The sequence below is a fragment of the Chelonia mydas genome, chromosome 1 (genome assembly GCF_015237465.2).
Source record: "Chelonia mydas isolate rCheMyd1 chromosome 1, rCheMyd1.pri.v2, whole genome shotgun sequence".
Lineage (NCBI taxonomy): Eukaryota > Metazoa > Chordata > Testudines > Cheloniidae > Chelonia > Chelonia mydas.
Window position 1 is genome coordinate 318,157,052 of NC_057849.1, and position 18,684 is coordinate 318,175,735.

General features: G+C 40.0%; 1 protein-coding gene across 14 annotated transcripts in view; it reads right to left on the reverse strand.

The window, feature by feature from the left end:
• Nucleotides 1-18,684, reverse strand: part of CPNE8 (copine 8) — a 285,586-nt gene that overhangs the window by 32,094 nt on the left and 234,808 nt on the right. For 6 of the 14 annotated variants that reach the window (XR_005223779.2, XM_027818854.3, XM_043551195.1 and 3 more), the window contains 3 exons: nt 16,813-16,915; nt 7,554-7,613; nt 672-729 (listed from right to left, as the gene is read on the reverse strand). Coding sequence is in view for 9 of the 14 variants with exons in the window: in XM_027818854.3 (XP_027674655.1) it covers nt 672-729; nt 7,554-7,613; nt 16,813-16,915 (221 nt within the window). In the remaining 5 variants the exon portion in view is untranslated. Of the gene's footprint in view, nt 1-671; nt 730-7,553; nt 7,614-16,812; nt 16,916-18,684 lie in introns of those variants that run through there. The other 8 variants (XR_005223778.2, XM_007056421.4, XM_043551211.1 and 5 more) reach the window with 4 other exon arrangements.

Below are 18,684 nucleotides of genomic sequence, written 5' to 3' on the forward strand. Positions count from 1 at the left end.
GTGCAGGCCCACTCAGGTGGCCTCTCTACAGCTTGGATGTTGCTTTGGCTGCATTTAGGGTTTTTTGTACCTGTCTGGGGATCGAGGGTCAGGATTCTGCTCTAAAACTTTGGAAGAATTTTAAAATAATTTTGGAACTTTTTTGTTCACACTATACTAGTCTCCCAACACTGTTGCTAAATGATGCTAGTCCAAAATCAAGCGGAGATAATATAATCACATTATATGAAAATTAAATATAATCTAGATAATATCTTAAATTTACTCAGAATTCTTTTATTTCTTTGGTTATTGCTGTTAGAAAGGTCAGGCACACAGTCAATACTACCAGCCATCTGAAACTGCACAAATAACTATCTGTTCAGCAAAACTTCTTGAGCATACCCACTTTTCTCTTTTTACATAACAGCTTGTGGAGCATTATAAATGAAGAGTCCACATATGGTTCTGTGAACTGAACAGGTGTTCGTAGGGGCAATATAACTCCACATGCAGGGTTGTAAGCATGTTGAGCTATCAATCAAGTCAGCCGGAAACTTCAACATTGTTCATAGCTTGTTCCATATTATGCTGTTCTTTAAAAAGCACAGAATTTATTTGAAGAGCCATATATTATTGAAATATAAGGGATAAGCATTTTAGGAAAAACATACTGATACCAGAACACTTACCATCAAACTCTGCTGGTCCAACTCCTACTATAATTATTGACATTGGAAGCTTTGATGCCTTCAAAACAGAAAGAAAAACAGATTTAATACACAGTATAATCTGCAAATATTATGTTGGACTTGAAAGACAGTTGGACTAAAAACATGTACAGCTCCTTATATTGTGAGGAGGAAAGGAAAAATTACCCAAGAAAAATACATGTAAGTTGTCTGCTTTAAGTTATATAAAATCTTGGATGAAGATAGTATGATAGTTGATCATTTTGTTCTTTAGAGTTTTGGTTTGTTATTTCCCCATAATTTGTCTTTTTATGATTCAGATAAAATAAAAAAATATGAATAAATGCAACAAACACTATTAAGGCACGTTAAGAGTGCACAACTAAAATTCCTATAGCAGTTTATTAATCAATGCAAATAAGAGTTGCAAATGTACATCCAAAGGCAGAACTTGACGCTTAATTAATACACACAGTAAAGTACACAGAATTTGAAGATACCATATAGCTATCTGGAAGCAACTAACTTCATTTTCTTTGCACACGTACTATTTCTATTCTTGGCACCTCTCAGAAATAAGACTTTACATCTCTCCCATAAAAGAAATGTTAATTAAATCAATTAGCCTAGAGAATGAAAAAAAGAAAATAGGATGAGTAACAAAATAAAATTGTGAAAGGTAAAGCTTTTAAAATGAATAGATACTTCAAGTTTTTTATTCTATAAAAACAGATAGATGATATACAGCTTTATGTGAACAAAATATTTGTAAATTCACAGAGGCAATGTCATAAATATTTTAGGTTCCCTTTCCCCGATGGAAGCACAAAACATCTGCAAGTTGCATGAAGACAACCAAAATCCATCAAGCAAATGTCAGAACTAACAATTGTTCCTTACTGGGACATACTGCTAAACTTTGAAATCTTTAAAATCATTCTAAGCAGAACTTGTATATTGGCCCAAATCATACATGTACAATTTCCCATAATAGCAGTTGTAGGGAGCAAGTTGTTTTTGAAACACACATACTTTTCTTTTCATATATTCCACTGCCATTTGTCACTCTTTATTTTATAATGCTGTCCATGAGCTAATTTACTTTAGCAAGAAAATATGACAAACAAATTTAATATTAACACAGCAGACACAATTCTTGAAGACAACAAATTTTCCTTAAATTACTACATCTGAAATTGACTTTTTTGTATAATATAGATCATGTCAATGAAATTGTCAGTTACAAAAGAGAAGTCATATTACCAGCCAGAGTTATCAGCAAATTTTTGCTGCTATTTAATACTGTGCACCATTGTGAATTATACCTAATATGGTAGACAGCTAAGATACCAGGAAATGACTGCAGTTACAGTGTAATTAAGTATAATCTAGGTAGTTAACCTTCTGGTTATAAGATCATGTATTAGGAATATATATGTAAAAAGTATAACAAATGTGACAAAGTTCCTGCGCTACCTTGGTGGGTCTTGCGCTTATTGGCGGCTTTCCTCGCCTTGGAGCTTCACGGCAGCCCTTAGCTTGGCCGTTTTTCTGAGCCCACAGTCCAGGTCGACTCCTCCTGTGTCTGACCAGGAGTTGGGAGGATCTGGGGGGAACCCGGGCCCGCCCTCTACTCCGGGTTCCAGCCCAGGGACCTGTAGAATGCAGCGGTCTAGAATGCCTCCTGGAACAACTGTGCGACAGCTACAACTCCCTGGGCTACTTTCCCATGGCCTCCTCCCAAAACCTTCTTTATCCTCACCATAGGACCTTCCTCCTGGTGTCTGATAATGCTTGTACACCTCAGTCCTCCAACAGTCCGCATTCTCACTCTCAGCTCCTACTGCCTCTTGCTCCCAGCTCCTCACACGCACCCCACAAACTGAAGTGAGCTCCTTTTTAAAACCCAGGTGCCCTGATTAGCCTGCCTTAATTGATTCTAGCAGCTTCTTGATTGGCTGCAGGTGTTCTAATCAGTCTGTCTTAATGGTCTCCAGAAGGTTCCTGATTGTTCTGGAACCTTCCCTCTTACCTTACCCAGGGAAAAGGGACCTACTTAGCCTGGAACTAATATATCTGCCTTCTATTACTCTCCTATAGCCATCTGGTCCGACCCTGTCACACAAAGTAATTAGAGGATAATGTATTAAATATTAAATTAAAGGGTACTGAGTATATCAGCCCAGTAGTTAACTGTAGCTATCAAAATATGATTGCAGTGTAATTAAATTGTAACTGCATTATACATTCAGTATATACAGTACGGCTTTCACTGCTTAGTGCAACTATATAGTTACTGCATTATAAAATGTATTTAGATATATTTCATAAATAAAATATCCTACAATTTTTATTACAATCTTGTGAATTGCAACTTGAATATAAATTACTTTAATGGACTCTATCTCGTATACATAAGCAGTACACAGTACTACAAGATGCTACACGTATGAATCCTATAAGAGGGGGAAGTGAAGCTTGTGAATGCAACCTTACCATTTGGCATCTCCTGAATGAGTACTTAATGTTGCAACTTTTAACACTATATTAATATAGTTTTCCATCAAAGTACAGTGCATGTGACAAACCAGTAATGAGAAAGATTATGCTCAGTGCATACAAACATCATGTATACCTAAACCACTGGAAATATACTCTGCTTGAACTTCATGAACTTCATTGTCTTATTACACCAAGAAATAGATATTTTTTTAGTAATTAATGAAAAAAGCTTTATCCAATAGCAATTCAATTTCAGAATATTTTTGTCAAGTTGACAAATGGATTAAATAAATGTAATAAAATCTTATTCTCAGGAATCCAGGCAGAAAAATTAACATAGCTCCATAAAAATAAAAAGTATAGATATCTCCAACATTTCACTTACTCCAAGTTAAAGATATAGCCATTTAGCTGTATTTCCACAATCGTGTAAAGCAGTTTTATTATTGTAGACTCTGTTGTAACATAAAACCATGTTTTGACTGGAACTATTAATTACTGAAACAAAATAACTGTTTTTAGTCATTTTACAGAGTAGTGACAGCTGAGCTGGGTTTGATGCTTTTTTGTTTAACCTGGATGGATGCCCAACTCGGTGTCAGGCTGGACCAAATTATACCTAATACGGTAGACAGTTAAGATACCAGGAAATGACTCTAAGAAGTTGGGAGGGAGGGAAGGAGCTGTGCTCCCAACCTTTAGGCTGAGCTGGAGAAGGAGCAAAGAACCATTTGAACTCTCCTCCTGCAGCAACATTCTTCGCAGGCATTCTGTTTGCTCATTCACCCCCACACACGGCCCAATGCGAAGTGGAAAATGGAGCAGTCATGACAGTGTGGGCTTTGACTGCTGGCAGGAGTGCTCTATCCCCACCATCATCCCCCACCTTTACAGGTGTAAGCTGCCATTCATTCCCTGCAGTTTCACCTCAAAGGGGAAGAAACTGCTTTGGGCACAAACCAGTAAACCATCTTCTTCCTCTCCTTCCAACCCCTCTATTAATATGGTCAGTTTTCAAGCGCTTCTATCAGACAGCTGGATAAAGTATTTAGGGATATGCTCCTGGAGTTGCCCAGAGAAGAAATCAATGTGGTTTTGGGACTGTTTGGTACTTTCGCCCCTTGCTTTCAGCTTTTCAAGTGGCCAAGCCTCCATTTCCAGAGGAGAAGGAGGAAAAGGGAGTTAGAGGCAGACCTCATAGGGAGAAGGCTAAGTTCCCTCTAAGCTGTGCAGCCGCGTGGCCACACAGCAGGCTATCAAGAGCAGCGCAGCAGGGAGAGGTGCCTCTTCCCCGTCCCCGGGGCTGCTGAGGCCGGTGAGAGGCGCTTCTCCCCTGGGCCTGGAGCTGCTGCAGCAAAAGAGGGGCCAGGGGAGTCCTCTTTCCCCACCGCAGCCCCGGGACAGCCTGCACCCCAAGCCCCTCCATCCCTGGCCCCACCTCAGAGCCCTCACTCCCTGCACCCCAATCCTCTGCCCCAGCCTTGAGACCCCTCCCACACTCCAAACCCCTAGGCTGCACTCTCACTACACATCATCTCCTTATTGGTGCACATGGATGTAAAAAATTAGAGGGAACACTGGCGAAGGGTCAGAACAACTTCAGATGTTGATCCATTGGAGGACCCAGTGTCTCAGATGAATGAGGAGCTATAAATTAGTGGAGGATGGCCATCATGTGCCTGGATTGAGGAATGGAACAAGTACATCTGAGACTTAGCTTGAAAGAGTGAGAGTAAACCAATGCAGCTGCATCAGCCAGAGAAAGAGTTCAGGTATCTGAAAGGGCATTGATGAGAAAGTGAGCTCCAGGGCATCCAGGGGCAATTCCTGGACTTGGGGCCAAGGATCTGGTACAGGAGAAGACTCCATGAGAGCTAGTGTTCATATCTGGTGACCCCTGTAGCTACCAAGAAAGTTGTTTCAGTAGTTGTGGGGAGAGACTCCGTGCCTGCAGTGGGAAGGAAGCAACGGTTGTACCTTCCCAGAGACTATCTGGGAGAGAAGGGCAGTCCCAAGCTGTCAAGCCATCCATGTTTGCACTCATCAGTAGCACAGCCAGCATGTCCACAACAACAAATGTTTAAAGGCAAGGCACCAAGTCATCTAGCATTTCCCCACAAATGTCTCAGCCCTTCTCCAACACTCAAGAATCAACTTATAAATAAGAATCAGTGGAAGTGTATTAATAAAGAAACAAGACTAAATATAAAATGTCTTTTTTTAAAAAAAAGGTTTTCAATATTTTCTGCCATGATGCATCTTGCCACTATTCTGAATTTGAGTAGAGATTTATGAAATCACCATTTGTGGTCCCATAGTTAAGGTTGGGTTGAATTTTGAACTTCAACCAGGGATTCAAACACTTTGTTACATATGAAAAATACAGCATATCCTCAAAATTACAGCACTTATTTTTTGAATATAGAATGAATTTTCTTAGAAATTCCAAGTAAGAGCAATTAACTATTTTGAGTTAAAATTCCTTTTTAAAGGGGTCCTCTAAGAAGCGTTAACACCCTTTGTCAGTCTATTAACTATAGTTCTATAGATCCACAGCTTCGTAGCAAATCTGATATACAGAACCACAGTTTTACCAGCTGTATTGGTGCTGAGAAAGGCTGAAGAACACCAGACTGACATTTTCAGTTCCCATTGTTCCCATCAGCAACTCCGTATCAAGTGGCAAGACAAGATCACAAACAAGGATATTTGAAGCCAAAACTAGCAACCTCCATCATCATCACTGTTTTGGTATGCTCATATTATAAGAATGGAAGACCAATAAATTCCAAAGCGTGTGTAGCAAGGAATGCTACTGCAAGGCTGACGATCACGTAAGCACCAAAAGCTTCATTGGCGCAACAAGATTGTTAGTGATGGTCTTAAACTGAATATACAATCAGACCACCTTAAGCACCTTGCCAGAGATTGTTCTGGTTGGTGATTGATTGGCAAGGAGGCCACATCCCTTTGGCATTTGCCATGAGGACGATGATGATGTCAGGTTATCTTTTTTTTGCCTCAAATGATCTTAATAATGGAATAAGACAGACTCCTCAAACTTCCCATGTAGTTAGGGTTTTTTTTTTTTTTTTTTTAGGATTAATGTTCCTTTTGTGCTGTTATTCTCAAAAACTGAAAGTTTTCTCTTCAGAAGGGGCTGACAAATAACATTCTTCAACAGAGAATTACATCAAAAACTGCCCTCTTTCAAAATGGCTGCCATCTCCTATTATTCTTAATGGAACTGAGGCCACTGACGCCTTCAACTGAAATACCCTTTTTCAAAATGGCCACCACCTCCCATTGTTCCAATAAGAGTAAAGTCAAGCTGTCCTCAGGGAAGATGGTAGTCCTTGACAGAATAGAGTGTTGATTCATAATCCTGAAATCAAAATTAACTGTAGTTTCTGAAGAAATATCCCTTGTGTATTGGATTTTACATTCTTTGCAAGCTAGTACTAGCATTGATTCTCTCAAAGGCTATCACCTCTGTGCATTGCACAGTGAGGTGTTGCCTTGGGTACAGGCACCAGAAAAAAATTCCAGGACCCCACACATGTGAGGCTGGGGAGAAGCCACTCCTAATATTGGTGATAGCAACTACAGTAGAACCTCAGAGTTATGAACACCAGTGTTACGAACTGATCTGTCAACCACACACCTCATCTGGAACTGGAAGTATGCAATCAGCCAGCAGCAGCAACAAAGAAAAAAAAGTAAATACAGTACTCTGTGTTAAATGTAAACTGCTAAAAAAAATAAAGGGAAAGTTTAAAAAAAATTGACAAGGTAAGGAAACTGTTTCTGTGCTTGTTTCATTGAAATTAAGATGGTTAAAAGCAGCATTTTTCTTCTGCATAGTAAAGTTTCAAAGTTGTGTTAAGTCAATTGTAGAGAGGTTAGCCGGGGCGCGTCTCTCTCCGGGGCGACAGGGAACCACACCATCTCACTAAATTGGGGAATAGGTCTCGCGGGGAATTAGTTCAGCCACAGGAGTTGTCCTCTGTGGCCTTTGTGAAGGTGGAAATACCACAGTAAGCCCAGGCCCTAGGTCAGGGCGGGGTAATGGTGAGTCAGGCGCTCAGGCCCTCAGGCAGGGGGCTGAGCAACAACAGTATAGAAACAGTAGGCCCAGGCCCTAGGTTCCAAAGGGCCTGGGAGAGGGGGAGACTGCCACCCACGAGTTGGGTGGCAGGGGGGACGCAGGCCCTCCCACTCCACTGCGTCCCAGCCTGGGGCCCTAGCAGTAGAAGAAGACCCGCTGCTGAGTCAGTGGGGATCCTGGCCGCAACAAACTGACATGGGTTCTGGCAGTGCTGCAGCCAGACTAGGGTCGGCCGCCCCCAGGCTACTTCCAGACTCCCCCTCTTGAGGTACCTGGGTCAGGGTGGTGTCCTCAGGGGGGTCCAGCTCCAAAGATTCCTCAGGATAGCTGGCCTTTAGGGATAATAAGAAGGTCATTACAATGACTGGGGCCTATTCCTTCATAATCTTATTAACCATCCTTACTTTAAGCCTGTCTGCCTTCAGCCACTGAAAGGAGGCCTTTTAGCCCACTTCTGAGATAGAGACTGAAGCCTCTGTTTCAGAAAAAAGAAAAGGAGTATTTGTGGCACCTTAGAGACTAACCAATTTATTTGGGCATAAGCTTTCATGAGCTACAGCTTACTTCATCGGATGCATAAAGTGGAAAGTACAGTGAGGAGATTTTATATACACACAGACCATGAAAAAATACACATTGTAAGGAGAGTGATCACTTAAGATGAGCTATTACCAGCAGGAGAGTGAGGTGGGGGGAGAGAAAACCTTTTGAAGTGATAATCAAGGTGGGCCATTTCCAGCACATTTCCAGGAGTTAACAAGAACGTCTGAGGAACGGGGGGGTGCGGAGGGGGGGGGAGGAGGAATAAACAAGGGGAAATAGTTTTACTTAGTATAATGACTCAACCACTCCCAGTCTCTATTCAAGCCTAAGTTAATTGTATCCAATTTGCAAATTAATTCCTATTCAGCAGTCTCTCGTTGGAGTCTGTTTTCGAAGTTTTTTTTGTTGAAGGATAGTCATTTTGAGATCAGAAATCGAGTGACCAGAGAGATTGAAGTGTTCTCCGACTGGTTTATGAATGTTGTAATTCTTGACATCTGATTTGTGTCCATTTATTCTTTTACGTAGAGACTGTCCAGTTTTCCCAATGTACATGGCAGAGGGGCATTGCTGCCACATGATGGCATATATCACATTGGTAGATGTGCAGGTGAACGAGCCTCTGATAGTATGGCTGATGTGATTAGGCCCTATGATGGTGTCCCCTGAATAGATATGTGGGCACAGTTGGCAACGGGCTTTGTTGCAAGGATAGGTTCCTGGGTTAGTGGTTCTGTTGTGTGGTGTGTGGTTGCTGGTGAGTATTTGCTTCAGGTTGGGGGGCTGTCTGTAGGCAAGGACCGGCCTGTCTCCCAAGATTTGTGAGAGTAATGGGTCATCCTTCAGGATAGGTTGTAGATTCTTGATAATGCGTTGGAGAGGTTTTAGTTGGGGGCTGAAGGTGACGGAAAGTGGCGTTCTGTTATTTTCTTTGTTGGGCCTGTCCTGTAGCAGGTGACTTCTGGGTACTCTTCTGGCTCTGTCAATCTGTTTCTTCACTTCAGCAGGTGGGTACTGTAGTTGTAAGAATGCTTGATAGAGATCTTGTAGGTGTTTGTTTCTGTCTGAGGGGTTGGAGCAAATGCGGTTTTATTGTAGAGCTTGGCTGTAGACAATGGATCGTGTGGTGTGGTCTGGGTGAAAGCTGGAGGCATGTAAGTAGGAATAGTGGTTTCAGAGTCTCTCTTCCTCACATGGAAAACGAAGAGACATACTAACTGGACTTGAATGCAAATAATTTCATCAATAGGCTCCCAACCTGGCCTGTGATACACACGAAGCTGACCTTGGTGCTAAGTGTGCCTTGATAAGCCAGCCAATCTGGGCTTTCCTTCTTGGTGGAGAACTCTGAGGAACAGAGTGGGAACTTCGACCTAGGACATGAACAAGTCTACCTCTCTTAACAGTGCTGAATGTTTTCTGTCTTTTTAGCAGTCGTATACACACCACGTTTCTGAAGAATCATTTGCTGGAAATGGAGGAGTGACTGTAGATTCATAGATTTCAAGGCCAGAAGCGACAACTGTTGTAATCTAAACCTCCTGTATAACACAGGTCATAGAACTTCCCCAAAATAATTCACAGACCATATATTTTAGAAATACATCTGATCTTGATTTAAAAATAGTCAGTGATGGAGAATTCACCACAACCCTTGGTTAATTTTTTGAACGGTTAATCACTCTCATCGTTAAAAATGTCCATCTTATTTCCAGTCTGAATTTGTCTAGCTTCAACTTCCAACCATTGCATCATGTTATATCTTTCTCTGCTAGACTGAAGATCCCATTATTAAATATTTGTTCCCTGTGTAGATACTCAGACTGTGATCAAGTCACTCCTTAACCTTCTGTTTGTTAAACTAAGTAGATTGAGCTCCTTGAATCTCTCATTATAAGGCATGTTTTCTAATCCTTCAATTATTTTCATGGCTTTTCTCTGAACCCTCTCCAAGTTGTCAACATCCTTCTTGAATTGTGGATACCAGAACTGGACACAGTATTCCAAAAGTACTCAAATTCTCTGGGTTATGCATCACAGGTTCACATTAGCTCTTTTGGCCACAACATCACACGGGGAGCTCACAATCAACTGATTATCCAACATGACCCCCAAATCTTTTTCAGAGTCACTGCTTCCTAGAATAAGAGTCCCCCGTCATGTAAGTTTCACCTACCTTTTTTGTTCCCAAAATGTACATATTGACATTTAGCAATTATCAAACGCATATTGTTTGCTTGCATCTAGTATGTCAAGTGATCCAGACAGCTCTAATTCAGTGACCTTTCCTCTTCATTATTTACCAGTCCTCTAATTTCTGTGTCATCTGCAAACTATCAGTGATGATTTTATGTTTTCTGCCAGGTCACTGACAAAAATATTAGGTAGTGTAGAGCCAAGAACCAATCCCGCAGGACGCACTGGAAACACACCTGCTCAGTGACAACTCCTTGTTTACCATTATATTTCAAGACTTCTCAATTGGCCAGTTTTTAATCCATTTAATGTGTGCCATGCTAATTTTATATCATTCTAGTTTTTAATCAAAATGTCATGTGATACCAAGTCAAATGTTTAAGTATATTATGTCAGCGCTATTACTTTTAATCAGTCAAACATGTAATCTCATAAAAAAAAGATACAAACTAGTTTTACAGGTTCTATTTTCGATAAACCCATGTTGATTTGCACTAATTACATTACCCTCCTTTCAGAGTAGCAGCCATGTTAGTCTGTATCCGCAAAAAGAACAGGAATACTTGTGGCACCTTAGAGACTAACAAATTTATTAGAGCATAAGCTTTCGTGGGCTGCAGCCCACTTCATCGGATGCATAGAATGGAACATACAGTAAGAGAGATTATATATATGTATGTATGTATGTATATATATATATATATACACACACACACACACACACAAGTTAGAAGTTACCATACAAACTGTGAGAGGCTAATTAGTTAAGAAGAGCTATTATCAGCAGGAACAAACACACACTTTTGTAGTGATAATCAAGATGGTCCATTTAGACAGTTGACAAGAAGGTGTGAGGATACTTAATTTAAGGAAATAGATTCAATATGTGTAATGACCCAGCCACTGCCAGTCTCTATTCAAACCCAAGTTAATGGTATCTAGTTTGCATACTAATTCAAGCTCAGCAGTTTCTCATTGGAGTCTGTTTTTGAAGCTTTTCTGTTGCAAAATTGCCACCCTTAGATCTTTTACTGAGTGGCCAGTGAGGTTGAAGTGTTCTCCTACTGGTTTTAGAATGTTATGATTCCTGATGTCAGATTTGTATCCATTTATTCTTTTGCGTAGAGACTGTTTGGTTTGGCCAATGTGCATGGCAGAGGGGCATTGCTGGCACATGATGCCATATATCACATTGGTAGATGTGCAGGTGAACGAGCCCCTGATGGCGTGGCTAATGTGATTAGGTCCTGTGATGGTGTCACTTGAATAAATATGTGGACAGAGTTGGCATCGGGCTTTGTTGCAAGGATAGGTTCCTGGGTTAGTGTTTTTGTTGTGTAGTTGCTGGTGAGTATTTGCTTCAGGTTGGGTCATTACACATATTGAATCTATTTCCTTAAGTTAAGTATCCTCACACCTTCTGGTCAACTGTCTGAATGAGCCATCTTGATCATCACTACAAAAGTGTGTGTTTGTTCCTGCTGATAATAGCTCTTCTTAACTAATTAGCCTCTCACAGTTTGTATGGTAACTTCTAACTTGTGTGTGTGTGTGTGTGTGTGTGTGTGTGTGTGTGTGTGTGTGTGTGTGTATATATATATATATACACACACACACACACACACACACACACACATACATATATACATATATATATAATCTCTCTTACTGTATGTTCCATTCTATGCATCCGATGAAGTGGGCTGCAGCCCACGAAAGCTTATGCTCTAATAAATTTGTTAGTCTCTAAGGTGCCACAAGTATTCCTGTTCTTTTTGCGGATACAGACTAACATGGCTGCTACTCTGAAAGGAGGGTAATGTAATTAGTGCAAATCAACATGGGTTTATCGAAAATAGGGGTTTTTTTTTCCTCCTGCTGATAATAACTAATTAGCCTCTCGCAGTTTGTATGGTAACTTCTAACTCACACACACATACAGATATGTTCTATATATGTGTGTATATATATATATATATATATTACTATATGTTCCGTTCTATGCATCCGATGAACTGGGCTGTAGCCCACGAAAGCTTATGCTCTAATAAATTTGTTAGTCTCTTAGATGCCACAAGTACTCCTGTTCTTATTACCCTCCTTTAATTCTTTATTGAGTCCTGTATCAGTCTCTACATTATCCTGCCCTGGATCAATGTCAGGCTGACAGGTCTATAATTACCCAGGTCACCCTGCTGTGCCAATTTTTAAAAAGGGAAAATATTAGTTTTCTTTCAGTCCAGTCGGCTGGAATTTCTCCAGTACTCCAAGACTTATTGAAAATTTAAACTGATGGTCCAGCGAGCTCCTCAGGCAGCACTTTTAAAACTCTTGAATATAAATTATCTGGCCAGCTGATTTAAAGACATCTAATTTTAGTAGCTGCTGTTTAATGTCTTCCAGATATTGGTGGAATGGAAAGAGTGCTGTCATCACCATATGATGAGACTATATCATCTGTTTTTTCCCAAAATGCACAACAGAAATACTTATTGAACACTTCTACCTTTTCTGCATTATTATTGATAATGCTGCCATTTTCATCTAATGGACTAATATCACTTTCAAGATTTTTTTTATTCCTATTTAAACAACTCCTTATTGTCCTTAACTGTGCTGGCCATAGATCTCTTTTTCTGTTCCTCAGCTTTCTGTATCAGTTTTCTACAATTCCTAACTTCTGGTTTATATCACTATGAACTTCCCCTTTCTTTCATATGTTATATTCTTCTTTCTATTTTTTTTTATAGCTGTCTTCATTTCCCCTCTAAACCAGGGAATTTTTTTAACCAATAAGATCTTACTCACTTGTGAAGAAGTTGTTTTTTTTGGCATCTAGTAAAGTGTTCTTAATTGATTCCCAGTTATCATTCACATTTTTCTGATTACATTCTTCCTCACAGCTGATTTGGCTCATAATTGCTTTCAGCTTTGTGAATTTGGCCCTATTAAAGTACCAAGTATATATATATATATATATTATTGGTCTGGACTTTATTCAGCTTGTACATTATAATTGTGATCGAGTCATGATCGCTTGTACCTAAGCTACCATTAACATTTTTATTTCTGTGATCAGTTACTCTTCATCTATTAGGACATGGTCTAATAAAGAATTCCCTGTGTTGGCTGTAACACTTTTTGAGTTAGGAAATTATCACCTATTATGTTCAGAGATTCCAAGGATGTTTTAGTACTAGCTGCATGAGACTTCCAAAATGAGTGACTCAAATTGAATTCCCCCACGATCACACAGGTTTTTCCTTACACACTATAGATAAATGCTTAAAGAGGTGGTCATCCTGTTTCCTAATTGAAATTTAGCAGTCTGTAATAGACAGCAATACCCTATCTTGTCCTTTATCTATTTTTACATTGATCCATATGCATTTAAGATTTTCTTCTGAGTTATCAGTGAGTGAGAAACAGTTAATGCCATTTTTGACAGAGTGCCATTTCGACTCCCCTTTAGCCCACTTGATCCTTCCTAAATAGGTTATAACCATTGATTTTAAAATTTGAATAGCAAGAATCATCCTACCAGATTACAGTAATATCAACTAGATTTAATTTATTCTCATAAATGTATGACTCCAATTCCTTTTGTTACCCAGGCTCCGAGCACTGGTGAAGAGACAAAATTCTTGAACTGCCTATACATGTCCTTTTCTTGATTAATTTTGTTCTTAACATCTCGATTTTGTGCTGAGTGCTCATACCTACCCTCTTTTTACCTCCCCTTTTGTTGTTAGTTTTGCGCCCTCTTGACTATTCTAGCCAGCCTGTCCTGATGAGATTGGTCCCCCTTCTAGTGAGGTGGAAGCCATCCAACCCCCTGTGCCTACAGAAGGTGGACCAATATTCCACAAAACCAAAACCTTCTGCCTTACATCACTTACCTAACCAGTGGCTCTAGAATCTTCCACTTTCTGTCATGAGACAGGTCATATTCCATGTCACCTTCTTTGGGCCACATTCACACTCTCATCATATAAAGATCACATAGCAATCCAGATATGTTCTCCCTACCTGAGTTCTTGTATCTGTACTGATGTTACAAACATTTCAGAGTTGTGAACAACCTCCATTCCTGAGGTATTGGTAACTCTGAGATTCTACTGTAATTCCACCTGGAATATTGATCTCTGTATGGGCTTGTTGAATGGGTTGCATTCTACAATTCTCTTTGCAAGACAAAGAATCTTGTGGAATCTTGTAACCTCTACAAAAGATTTGGCTCTCCACAGAATTGGTTCTATATTCCAGTATGTAGGAGATGGTCTATTGCACCCTTCATCTTCTGATGCTTCGAAGGTTCTCATAGTGTTGGTTTATTCATTTATTTTGAGTAAAGAATAAACTTGTCCCTAGGACAACAAGCGAGTTATATTGAATATCTTTCCTTGATTATCTCAAGTATTTGTTTTCTGACGTTGCTCATTCCCAGATGAAGGCCCACCCTGAAGTCTCCTTAGGGGATGTTGGGCGGGGGGATCTTCCCAGTCTTGGACAACCCCAAGAAATGCTTTTGGGAGTGGATGGTTTTTCCAGAGAATCCCATCCTCTCCAACTCTCAGGAAAGGCAGCAATGTCCAACTTCTGTGTAATCTATGCTCGAACCTAGAGGAACAGGAGGATCAAATGGAACATCTGCTGAGGTACGGTACTTTGAAGATTCTCTCACTGGAAGGAAGGAGGGATTTATTCCTTCTCTAAAGCCTCAGCGACAACTTTGTCTCAGTACTCCCCAAAGAACTGATCAACAAAATATTTGGAAGGATAATCAGATGTTAGACAGCAATTCCAGTTTCTTCAAATGGAGCCGTAGTTGCCCCCAAGACACATCTTTGGAATTTTTGAATGTATAGCAAATCAGTCAAATGAAACATCACTTGAAAAAGCTGCTAGGGAAACCTAATTCAAAGCAGATTTGTTTTTTCATGCTCTCAATTGCCTCCCAGCAATAGATAGCCACAATAAAAAACTGCGGCCAATACTCTCAGGAGTGAAGCTGCTGTATACAACTTTGGTCTGAATGTTGCTCCTATTCTTTTGATAAGTTTGGCAGAAATACTTCCTTGGTTGCTGTGACTAAGCCCTTTACTAAAGAGGTTGCAGCAGGCTTAACCTTTGACAGAGTAATGAAGACCCTTTAGTCCTTAGATACAAGTAGGTCTTGATAGGGAATTCTACTCCACTTTAATCATAAAATATCACCTCATTAAATAAGTGAGAAAGAATTTCACAGGTCTTCTTCAGTTTTGTACAGTTTTGTTTTTGTTTTGTTTCCACTTTAAAAAAGCCACAACCACTTCTGAAGTTAGATCCTCATTTGTGCATAATTCTGGGAAGCTTAGTTGAGACTCTGAGGGATCTTGCAAAAAGCCCCAGCTTCAGAGATTTCTCCTTCTCTTTACAGGATCAAGAGGGAGACTCTCTCATGAAAGGTTTTAAGACTTTGCGCTGGCCCTTTAAGATCTGATTGTGAGCAATACTGTTCACCATTCCTTGGGACAAATCCTGAGAGAAAGAGGGAGGAACCCTGTGAAGAGGAGAGTGCACTACCATTAGACTGAAAGGTCAGTATGCAGGAATGTATTCTGCATATATCCCTTCAGAAAACAGTAGCCACTTTATGGCCTGCGTGGGACCCCTGGAGGCTAGAAGGACAGAGAAGGTAGGTGTATCTCACAGACAAGAGGATCTGAATTACTCCACCAGCTGCTGTTGGGTTTGGGCTGTGTGTGGACCATCCACACAGAATGAGGAGTGGGCTGCAGGCATTGAAGACAACGGACTTATTCGTTTCAGAAAGGTCACAGGAGCTGGCACGTTTCAAGGCACATGAGGACTTGCAGGTAAAACCGCTAGTGAGAAGGGGCTTGCTCTGTGGCTTTTTAAACTATCTCAGCACAGATCTTGCTTATGTGCCGGCTAAGAGCAGGAATTTCATCCTCCTGGTTACTATGGGGGAAACTTGTCTTGCCCGGAGATTTAGGAGATTCCAGGGAAACTTTCCTGCTTGTTCTGGAAGCTGTAGCAATAGGTGTCCCATGTCTGGGGAAGAAGCAGAAGGGTTTTGAAAAACATACATCTGGTTCCAGGCCACTTATTCTGCCCTTATCTCAGCAAAGGCAATTTCATCTGTGTTGATGTAGATCTTGCTCACACATCAGGTGGGAGCTGAGTTTCTGCAGCCTGCTATCTCTGTCTGCCATTTCTGAGAAGGGAGGGGAAGAGAGGTGCTGTCCTTCAAACCCTTCTCAGAAAGTCAAAATAATTTTTTAAGTTTAGCCGTTTTGAGCAGAAAAACTTCAAAACCAATGAAGAAACTGACTTCAGCTAAAAATCTTTAAAAAGATGCTACAAAAGGAGAGCTGGAGTCTGCAGTACATGCCACTCAGAGGCAAATAATCCTGGAAAGGCATTTTTCCTGAGGGTTCATCCTGAGCCCAGGCTTATAGTAAAGATCTGGTCTTCATTCATAGATTTTAAGACCAGAACGGACACAGAGATGGAGAACATCCCATTCCAAAGACCATCTGACAAAGAGGACTGAGAAGTCATTTATTTCTAGATTGTACAATCAATATATAGTATCAGCTAGAAGACCACAAGTTCCTCAAAGCACTGATTTGATAAAGCTAGTTAAGATTTCACAGTTAAGTTTCATTTGGCCTTTATCCCTGGCAATTTTTATTATTTGAAAAGAAGAGTTTACTGTCCAAAATATTAAGACCAGGAAATATACTGCTTATAAAATATAGAAACCCAAGTTTAAATAGAACTTACATTAACTATAGATTCCTTTGTTTGCGCCATGTCTGAAATAACCCCATCTGTAATAATGAGAAGAACAAAATACTGGGAGCCATCTTTTACTGAGGAAGCATATCTGAAAGAACAACAACAAAAAAGAAGACCAAAATTATAACAGCAGAAAACCTGTACACAAACAGACTAAGATGACAAAGTATACTTTTACAATTCAATTGCTTAAAAAAGTAATGCTGAATGTCTCTGCTAGGCCCCCCAAAAGAAAAAGCATTCATAGTTAAAACACACAACTCTGCCTTTAGCCGAATATGTTATAACAAAGTAACTGTGGTATGTAGGATAACTGTGTTAATAGATATTTGCAGAAGCAACTGAACAAAGTTCTCTGTGGCTGCAGAATCAATGAAGTGTGAGAAGTATATTGTTGACAGGTTAGAGCAGCAGAGGTAGAATTCCAATGTCTCGTTGGAGTCTTCAAAAAACAGACTCCAACGAGAGACTGCTGAATTGGAATTTAATTTGCAAACTGGATACAATTAACTCAGGCTTGAATAAAGACTGGGAGGGGATGGGTCATTACACAAAGTAAAACTATTTCCCCATGTTTATTTCCCGCCCCTCCACTGCTGTTCCTCTGCTGCTGGTAATAGCTCACCTTACCTGATCACTCTCGTTACAGTCTGTATGGTAACACCCATTGTATCATGTTCTCTGTGTATATAAAGCTCCCCACTGTATTTTCCACTGAATGCATCCGATGAAGTGAGCTGTAGCTCACGAAAGCTTATGCTCAAATAAATCGGTTAGTCTCTAAGGTGCCACAAGTACTCCTTTTCTTTTTGGATACAGACTAACACGGCTGCTACTCTGAAACATTTCTTTTACAGGTTTCAGAGTAATAGCCGTGTTAGTCTGTATTCGCAAAAAGAAAAGGAGTACTGGTGGCACCTTAGAGACTAACCAATTTATTTGAGCATGAGCTTTTGTGAGCTACAGCTCACTTCATCGGATGCATTGGTTAGTCTCTAAGGTGCCACCAGTACTCCATTTCTTTTACAAACACTCAAGTTTTCATTCTTCAAACTAAGAAAACAATTATGGTTGAAAGTGTTGGTTCCTCTTAGCTGAGGCTTGCCTACACAGTGAGTGGTGCAATAGATGGGTGTGAATTCCAGTACACACTAAAATTTCCTAGTGTGCTTTAATGTAGCACTGTTTGAAATGGGACTACATAAACGCGCACTAGGGACCATTTAGTACACGCCAGCAAATCCACACAGGCCAGTTAGTGTGCAACACACTAGGGCACACTTGAATTTATATCCCCCTAGTGCAGGTCCACACACCATGAAGACAAGCCCTAACTCATTTGGAACAACGCTCTTTTTTATTCCTTAAATACTTAAATTGCTAAGCTTATTTTGAAATGCATATTTGCAAATATTTTGTATCAAAGCTTCTAATGATATGTAAATAATAAAAGGCAGTATGTACCAACTTTGAATCTAATGACCATGCGGACTGGTTGCTAACTACAAGAAGCCATGTAAGTATAGAATACTTATATTAATTGGGAAAATAACTGGTTATTTGGCAATGCTTAAGCAACTCCTTCACCCAACTCAGAAAGAAAATCACCTCTCCAAGACTGTTAAGAAAAGACAATGACTTATTTAATGACTATTCTAGTCTGAAGACAGAAATTCAATTTATATTAAATACTAATAAAGCTGAAGAAATAGCTCAGAAAATGGACTAAATAAAGGAAAGCATTAAAACTCTTAACTTTAAAAATGTTCTGATAACTTCCTGCCACAGAGACAAAAGCAATATAACTATCAAATTAAGGTAAATTTATAATCCTAATGCATATGCATTAATGGGCTA